Consider the following 9,377-nt stretch of genomic DNA (forward strand, 5'->3'; position numbering starts at 1 on the left):
AATCTACATTATTTTTATGACAAATATCTGTCTTTGTTTTGGGGTAACTGGAAAAATGACAAATCTGGTCTTTCGGACAATCTATTAGAGCAATAAACAGCTAGACAGTGTGCTGAGGACGTGCTTACAATGCAATGTTTTTGGATTCTGCTCACCATCATGGCGGCCATCGTGGCGGAAGTGGAAGCCGAGTTTACAGTCCTATTCATTTCTAGTGTCTTTGCTCTAGACAATGTCTTGAGGAATTGTTCTAACAGTAGAATATTAAGTTAGTAAGCGTGTGAGAAAGAATGAAACAAACCTGCTCTTTGTAACACAACTTGAGGCGGATGAAAAAAAGCGTTCAGTAATTGTCGTTGTCGCTCGAGCTCCTCTTTTGTTCGACAAAGTTCCTCCTCGTAGTCTGCTATCGTTCTTTCGAACACTACAAATATTTCTTCAACGGCCGCCGTTAGTCGCTGATTCACCAACATTCTCAACATTTGAGCTACACTCATTTTCACGCACACACACTGGAGCCCTGAGCGTCGCCATGCGTTGCTAACTTCCGCGTATTAATGCTAAGCTACCCCCGGAAGTCGTGACTTGCGGATTGATTCCAGTGTAAATGTAAGTTCTTTAAATCAAAATATCAATACTTCAGCCATTTGAGGTAATAAACACCATTAAGAGGAACACGGTGGTTAGTAAGTTTTTTTTTATTGAGATAACGTTTAAATGATACAGCGAATGGTTCCAGTGGGAACTACTTTTTCTTACGCCCGAGTAAGTGCGTAATGCGCAAGCGCAGCAGCACAATTAGTTTAGCAATTAATCATAGACTAATACTGTCATCAGGTAAAAACGGGGACAAACACACCGTCAAGTTTCACTTCTGTTTTTTGAGTGATTTACTGAAATATAATTTAGCTTAATCCATCTGAATACTGTGTAAATAATTAGCATCACAAAATATATTATGTGGAAAATGCATCCAATGTAAAATGGTACACCGTAAGATTTTGCAGTTATACTGTAATTGGGTGACGGCGCCTGAGCCATGGCTGTACTGTATCCATCTGGCGTCATCACCTACACAATATATGATTAAACAAACGAAGAGTCATGTGTATGTGTAAAGACAGAATTACATCTACAAAGTTGAATCCAAAAAATAAGAAACATTTTTAGAGACGTTTATTACAGTTGCCAACCAGTTTGGAATCATAGAAAAGATGTCATTTCAGCTTCACCAGATGCAGGCAAATAAGCAAACAAATTAGAACCTACATATCTATCATATTCTAAAACAATCCCAGCTTGCATTCCACCATCACGTGTGGCTCACCCATTATTTCACTCTGTGTTGGATCTGCAAGAAAACAAAGTCAAGAGGATTTAGCAACAAATGCATTGACATTTACGTCAAACGAGGTGCTGTGCTCATCACCGTTGAGGATGTCCTCAAAGCCGATGTTTTCATCAGTTCCTCTGAGTGTGTCCAGTGCGATGTTAGAGCTCTGTAAGAATGGCAGGCGCTGGATCTGGAGGAAATTTAAATAGAATGGAATAGCTATTATTGCCATTGCACACTGGTTACAACAAAATGGGCATGTAATGGGGCCACTCTGCACGATTGGAATCAACATGCACAAGTAGACACGAGACCAATGCAGCGTTGCCAGCAGAATATCGCAATGTAAGCATCGCTACCTGTCTGGCTGCTCTGTACTCCATCTGCAATTTGAGAGGGGCATGAAGACCCTGGATGTTCCTGAGGGTGGAGAAATTCATCTTGTCCTGGTTCAGCTCAAACTGAAAGAAATTACACACAATTTAGGTTATGCATGTTTGCTGTTTCTTGTTTTTTGTATTTTTATTTGAAGTATTTTTTTCTATGAATATTGTGACTTTACTGCTATGTTTTGGCTTTGCCGTTGTAACGTCTTACCAACTTGCAATTTTATTGTTTGACATGACATTGTAATACTTATTTTTCATTCGTATACTTACATTTTTTTCTGCCAGCTCCAGTGGGTGAGCAGGAATGATGTCATTCTTTACACTGGTGAAGCTAATCAATAAAACACAATTGTTAATGTCCAACTTTAAGCATACTATCTGTCCAATTCCTGTATATCGGACTTACCCACTGCGCAGGGTATCATGTACTCCATAATCCCCCTTTGAACGCAAGCCTTCCACAGCTACGCTGTCTTTCATATGAGATTGGACCCCTCGAGAATTCTGACATGGAAATTAAGAGCAAATTGTTAGTATTTCTAAATTATGCTGCAGTATTATAAATCGAAACCAAGTCGCTAGGTTCCATGCTATCTGGCTAGCATTAGCTCCAGTGACTAATCATATTCACAATAAAATGCCTTCAGAGGTGATAGAAAGATACAGCAGAGTCATAAACAATTCACTGAAACATACAGTCCACGTTAAGTGGGGTAGCGATGAGGTTAATTGAAATAATCAGCAGCAAAACTATGAATTTGATTACCATTATGGTACGGCGATTCGAGCTTTCTTTTCAATATACGGAAATGTGTCGCCGTTTCAATACGTCATATCCGGCAACGACGTCACTGGTTTGCGCCAAGCTTTGACCCCCGTTTGACCACAATTGATTGGCAGAGTCTAACCGAAGATTGTTGTTAGATGAGCATGAATGATTGGTAGTAGTTGATGTTCATTTTGGCACGATTAGTTCGGATATACAGTATTAGTGTCTAGTATTTAAACTTAAGAACAAACAACGTCAGGGCATGGGGGTATAGCTCAGTGGTAGAGCATTTGACTGCAGATCAAGAGGTCCCCGGTTCAAATCCGGGTGCCCCCTCATATTGTGCAAATCACTTTTTTCAATGATTGCTTTTTCTTTTGTATCATGTAATTGTATTATATTATGTAACATTTAATGTAAACATTACAATTGTTGACGCAAATCAGGAAACTCATGGAAACAACAATATTAAATACTATTAGGCGAGTTATTGTACTTTTTAAATGTGTTCTACATCTCATTTGATTTTAAACTTTAAACTTACAGTTGAACTTGTTATTCTTACATGATATTTGTCATTTTATATCTTTGTAGAGATGCTTGCGCCTCAAAAATGTTATTTAACAGACCAAAACAGCAGGGGGCAGCATAGTACCACGATAGCGACGCTGCAGGCAGATTGTGGAGCAGTATGCTGATTAATAACAAGGTGATGGGTAGTGAAATAGAGCCAGCAAGTGATGGCCAGTCGTGCATCTGATAGTTCTTTCATTTAGGCTCAAATCATGTTGCAATAATTCTCTCCATGTTTACATCACGCAAGGTGCTTGTCACTGTCGTCCTTCCATAGAGAGGAACTGTGATCACAATCATGATCAACAAATTCAAGGCAAATCACAACATAATTCAATATCAACTGTATCAAAATTTACAGTACCACTCAACCTCAGAGCACGCACGTCAAAGGCTGCATCGTCTGGAATGTTTTAAGAAGCATTTATATGTGCACAAAAACACACATGTTGTACCTTCAGCTTATTTGCTGCATAATCCCCAACTAAATGAATTATTAAAAGCAAAGTAGAGGTGGCACAGACCCCAAGCAATGAGCTGCCCAATGAAATCAGGCCAGCAGAGCCGCTGACCTCCTTGCAATCTCTTCATAGCACGCAACTGTGATTAACACACGAGATGCACCATAGTTTAGTTTAGTTTTCAACCATCTCAGAAAGTATCAGAAAAATCAAAACGGAGCATTATTATCCCCGTAAAGGCACATTTTGCATTCAATAGTTGTGCGCATGTCATAAGAGCGGTGGTGCTCGAGTGCACGACAGCACACTTTTCATGCAAATCTGCCTTTTTTGTCATGTGATGATTACTGCGGCCCAAATCCAGGCTAAAGCTTTGAATTGCCATCAGCTGCAGCCATTATGTCCTCACCTGGCTTTGATTTTCACATTTTAAAAAATCACTAAATTAACCAGATTTGTGGCAATATAATACACAACACACAATACAATCAGGGATGCCCATAATTAATAAGCTTTTGGCAAATATATTAGACTTGCGGCTCCATAAAGTAGACAATACTGCTCATTTTTGACTGACAGTCAGCATACAAAGGACCCCCTCACAGACAATTCTGTTAAATTTGACAACTCATTCATATGCTGCTGCACATTCAGTAATGAAACGGGCACACTAGAGATAATTGTACTCCTCTTTTCACCACCTTACTTACTGCGGGGGTGTCTTGACAGCCTCCTCACCTTTAATGACACCTCTATCCGCTCTGTAATTTCAATCATTCATTATGTTTCCTGTTCGAGCATGTGTCCTTATTAATTATGTCTTCCATCGGTTTACATATTTACTTGGGGTGCCTGATAATTATCAGGAATTATGACATATACCAATTATGGAGATCATTTAAAAAGGCTCAAATGAGAAAAGATTACCCGTATGAGGCGTTCTTTTTTCTCCCGCCTGTGATGTTAACGGCCCGAGCCTCACCCGAGCTCACTTGTAAACGAATATGCACTCTAAGAGGAAATACGTTGTACCAAATGCTCTGTGATGAAAAAAAAACACCTCAAACGGCAACTCTGTGGCGTTTCAAAAGAGCGGTGCTCGGTGCATGTGCATGAATACAGTGCACCTTTCTCGGCCACACCAGATGGCTCGTCCTGCTCTTCTGCTGATATCCGTAGCGGCACACCGGCTGTGTGTCCGAATATAGTCCACTTTGCTGGGCCACAGCAGGCGACTTCCTCCAAGATATTGAACTCCATTTGGCCCCGCTGCTGCATTGATGTACCTTGAATATAGAAAAGCACTACATGTTTGATTTTTGTGGGAAAGTGTACAAAAGCTCAGTGGAAAGTAGGCTGGGAGTTAAGATTTATATCTTTTTTTTTGCGGTTTTGCAACATGGTAAACATCTAAGCAATGGATTCAAGTTAAATGTCAAAAGCATCGCAGAAGCTGTGAAAGCCATTTTCATTTGATGGCAAGGTTTTTCTTTTATGCCATGGTAAACACTGGCATAAAGGACCTTAAAAGGGTAAATGGTACAGTCCTCTAACCACCAGTGTCTGCATGTATTATCAGGGCATTCTAGCACTTTGCCTTATGTAAAATCAACTCAACAAAAGCAGTAATGGCAAGACAAGCTGTACACGAGGGCAACTACACAGCTAAAAACACAAGCAGCAAGCAGCAAGATGAATAAAATGTAAATAGAATAAGCGTACAATCAATAAAGTTGACAGGGCTGACTAGCGACTGTATCTAAAAAATGTCAGCTTTTGGAGGTACTGCTGACTGAGTCCGTGTTGAAAAGCTATTAAGTTTAGTGTACCATTGCATTGTATTTTTTCCTTTAATTTTGCCGATGACATGAGTGTGTGTACGATTCCACACTGCCGGAAGTGTTTTATGAAGATTTCCTCTGTAAATTCCCCAATAGTGTCTACTGTGAAAGCTCCAGGATGTAATTACTCAATCAATTATGTGAATTATTTCACAATGTGTGCTGTTTTTGCAATACATGAATTTTATTCACCTCAACATTCCTTCCGCTAACTTGCTCGCTAACTCCTGCCCACAAATTTCCACATTTATTGTAATTTCAGATTTTCTGTGAGGTTTCCCATTGAAAAAGAATAGGCAATTTGTCGCCCTCTAGCGGTGAGAATTCATTTTACACTTTACATTACTGAAGCATTCGGCCTGTTTCCTTACCGGTGGTTGCTGGTTTGATGCTCAACACCTTTGTATTCATTCAACTTATTTATACATTTCGATATTCGCTCTGCAAACTTTCCAAAAAATTAAAATCTGTTTTTTTGTCTGCTAAATGTGATTGGACAAATGAAATGGTGGCCCCTACAGGTGAAAAATCATTTTACATTTTACATTACGGCTCTAAAGATATAGAAGTTGTTTTGATTCTTGAACCCACTGTACTCATTTATTCACTCATTTATGTATTTTTTTCAAATTTAAAAAATGTTTTGTTTGCTAAAAAGTAAAAATAAAATATTCTGCTTCTGTGCATGGCGGCATGGCTCAGGGAGAATGGTGTTTCCCAACCTGATGGTTGCTGGTTCGATCCTCGGTCAGTGAATTTTCCAAGCTACTTCATCGTTCATTCGACATTTCAGTTCAGCTTCAGCAAAACTGTCACGGAAACGGTTGCTGAAATGTGATCGGTGGCGTACAGCACGTGGCGTTATTATTTTTCGCAGCCATTTCCTGTTAATTAGTGTCATCGCAGCATGCGGCATGCATTCAAGTTGAGTGCAATCACGCTAACGATGCTTTTATGTGTCTGATCATGTCTTTGTGTTCGCATCAGGAGTCCAGAGAGAGTGTTTGCAATCAGGATAAGAGGGGGAGCTTGGAATTTTAAGCATGGCGTAGAGTGATTACGTCGACGCACACACACGTGGAGAGAAGACGACGAGGCAGCTTTAAGGTTCATCATTTTATAATTCGTTTAAACAATCGCTTGTCTGGATTCCGGGCTTCATTAGATAAAGCCTTCCTGTTTTGCAGCAGGATGTAATTAAATGTAAACAAATATCCGCCAGTCAACAAAGTAGCCTCATTAGCTGCTTGCATGTTTTTATTTATTCCACGTTATTCATAGTAGTCTTTTTTTGTAATGTTTCACTCTAATGCCGTAGCCTTTATTTACATTATTTTAATTATCGTCATTATTTTTAGCTGTGTTTGGTTTCACAGTAAAGAAGAAATTAAAGCTTGAAGTCGTATTTATTTTGAAGAATACAAACACAAAACACTAGCTGATGAAAACATTCAATATTTTATTATAAGATGATGCTAAATATTTTGTATTTTAATAAAATATAATTTTTATAGTAAATCAAGTTTTATTTTTAATTCACGATGATATGTAGTGTCTTACATTGGTCACTAGGTGTCAGTAATTTTACAACAAAAACAAGAAACTTATTTAGTTAAAAACGTCTTATTTTGTCTTATCATAAACAGGTTCTCTATTCAATTCAAATGAAGTTGTCACATTGTGCGTCGGTCCTTTACAAGGATTCCCAGCATGCATCAGTGTAACCATTCAGTATAAAGAGTGGAGTGGAAACACTTGGCAAGGAGGTCTTCCACATTTGAGCATGTTGTGTGTTTGCAAAGCAACGGCAGGTGCTTCCTCCTTTTTTCTGCAGCCTTTCTGCATCGACCTTTACCCCCCGTGAAAATGACCTCACATCTACGCATATCGGTAGCGCAGGCATCCAGATTGTGGCGGCCAGACTCGTTATTTTTAGCGGCCTGAGTCATGCTTTCCTCCATTGTTCTAGATCAGCACCCTTGCTCAAAGCTGGAGAGGTTTGATAACGACTGAAATAGCAGAAATAGTCCATCTGTCACCTCAGCATCCAGGAGCGGCAAACAATGTTTTCTTCCACTCCACGGCCACCAATTGGGAAGTTGCGTGAAAGTATAAAGAATAAAATGAAAAATATCAAGATTTGACAAATGAACAGGAAGGAAGTGTCACGTCGGAAAAGGCCTGGGAAATGACGAGTACACTTCCAATTATTTTTAACAACAACGGAAAATTGACTGGAATATACATTTTGTAGCACACCTGGTCCCCCCCTGCCCCCCCACATATGCCCAGGGATCAAATCGCGGTCCAGCGCAGCTCTTAAGGTGTCAGGGAGGTCTACCAACGCACTTTGGCACAGCCGCTCCAGGCACAGCTGCACAGTAATAACAGCTTCACTCTATCATTTCCAAAAACATATTCATTCATAAATGATTTGGTTTCATAGTTGAATACGACCATTACATAGAAAATATGCACATTTAAGCCAACTTTATGTATTTGCAAGCATAGTAAAACACTAATATAAGGCATTCAGAAGACTTTCAAAAATACATGATGTGTAGTATTTTTTACCTGTCACTAGGTGTCAGTAATGTTGCATTTATAGCCACTACAGGAAGTACAATCAAGAACAAGGAGTAAAATGCTTCCAATGCTAACATGTGAGTCTGTGCCCTGCCTTATTTATGAATACAGCCCATAATAGTACAAAAGTCTGTTATTTAAGAAAATTGTATTTGTTTCAATGAAGCAATTTCAAGCATAAAAATGGCTAAATGAACAAATAATAAGGCATTCAGAAGACGCGTTCAGGGCATATATAATTTGTCTTGGGTAATAGGAGTGTAAAGGTGACTGTAGGGGTGTTATTTTATTTCTTGGTGGCTCTAATGTTAATTGGTCTACCATTTACTTTGATGTTAAAAGCTGTATTTATTCATAAAAAAAGGAACCCCAGTTGTGTACTGTGTGCGCCCCTTGTGAACGGGGCGTGAAATAAAATAAAAAATAAAGAACTAACACATAAAGGAAACAGTTCAAAGTCACACTACCCTTGGTCCTGCACCTATTGTGTGTATTTATGTGTGTGTATGGCGGTCAAAGTGGTTCTGAAATCCAATTGGGAATTGAATAGAAGGACACTCAATGGAGTTTTATTGCACCTAATGAGTTTGGAGTGAAAGGGGAGAGTCGGTGAAGGGAGCGACCCCCCCGAGGCATACAGTCAGCAAACCTGTCCGTCATTTCACCCAGAAAAGAACCAGATTAAAGCCCTTTCAGATTCTCAAAGGTTCATTAGAAAGCGTTGCATATATTAGACTATAAATCGGACGGTGCTCTCTCCTGCTTTGGTAAACATTATTACAAAATACTGTGACTGCTACGTGTTATTCTTTGTCCAAAGTGAAGGAAATTGTGCGTATCGTATAAATATCCTGATATGCCCATAGAACACCAACGCCAAGCTGAGCTCTGCAATTTTACTGTTTAGGGGTTTGATGATGCTGACATGCATGCATGGCGCCCAATGCACAATGCGAGCGTGCATACGAACCGCTAATGCGGCCACGTCTCCTTTGTGCACATAGAAAGGTAACAGAATATCCACATCATATCAAACATACTGCATAGTAATCTCTCCCAACAATGCACCGCCACCATAGCGGAGGACAAAGCAGGATTATATCAGGGGGGGGTTAATGGATGGGCCACTAATCTGCATGGATGGTATGTAGCATGTCACAATGCAAACAGGTGATAACTCCAAAACGCAATTTCTCCAAACAGCTCATGTATTTCCCACAGAAAGCAAGCAGGATGATGTTGTACTCTTGGTGTCATTTCCATAAAATGAGCCGCTATTTCATAGTAAAGTCCAAAAGAGGTGACATATCACACCCGTCTCGTGCTTTTGCACATTTAAAGTGTGCAAATAACCTCCGTGCTTAAACACATTAGAGATGACTTTGATGTATTAACAGTAACAACCCCAGCTTGTGTCAATGGAAG

At 39.6% G+C, this 9,377-nt stretch overlaps 1 protein-coding gene and 1 non-coding gene across 2 annotated transcripts; one reads left to right on the forward strand and one right to left on the reverse strand.

Annotated features, from left to right (window-relative positions):
* Positions 1-1,159: 1,159 nt before the first annotated feature.
* On the reverse strand, positions 1,160-2,624 carry pomp (proteasome maturation protein). Its single transcript, XM_058060559.2, has 6 exons — positions 2,489-2,624; positions 2,129-2,226; positions 1,993-2,053; positions 1,693-1,794; positions 1,430-1,523; positions 1,160-1,351 (listed from the first exon to the last, which is right to left on the reverse strand). Exons 1-6 carry the CDS (start codon positions 2,489-2,491, stop codon positions 1,284-1,286), a joined length of 426 nt encoding a protein of 141 aa, XP_057916542.2. The 5' UTR covers positions 2,492-2,624; the 3' UTR covers positions 1,160-1,283.
* A 131-nt stretch (positions 2,625-2,755) lies between these two features.
* Positions 2,756-2,827, forward strand: trnac-gca (transfer RNA cysteine (anticodon GCA)). The gene has a single exon. It is a non-coding gene; the product is annotated as a tRNA-Cys (tRNA).
* The last annotated feature ends 6,550 nt before the right edge of the window (positions 2,828-9,377 follow it).

Source organism: Doryrhamphus excisus, linkage group LG5 (genome assembly GCF_037039965.1).
Source record: "Doryrhamphus excisus strain RoL-2023G ecotype Guam linkage group LG5, RoL_Dexc_Guam_v1.1, whole genome shotgun sequence".
Lineage (NCBI taxonomy): Eukaryota > Metazoa > Chordata > Actinopteri > Syngnathiformes > Syngnathidae > Doryrhamphus > Doryrhamphus excisus.

Coding starts and splice junctions, on each gene's coding strand:
- pomp (XM_058060559.2), bottom strand. Junction 2,054..2,128: donor CATGATACCCTGCGCAGTGG/GTAAGTCCGATA, acceptor TTTATTGATTAG/CTTCACCAGTGTAAAGAATG. Junction 1,524..1,692: donor AGTACAGAGCAGCCAGACAG/GTAGCGATGCTT, acceptor AATTTCCTCCAG/ATCCAGCGCCTGCCATTCTT.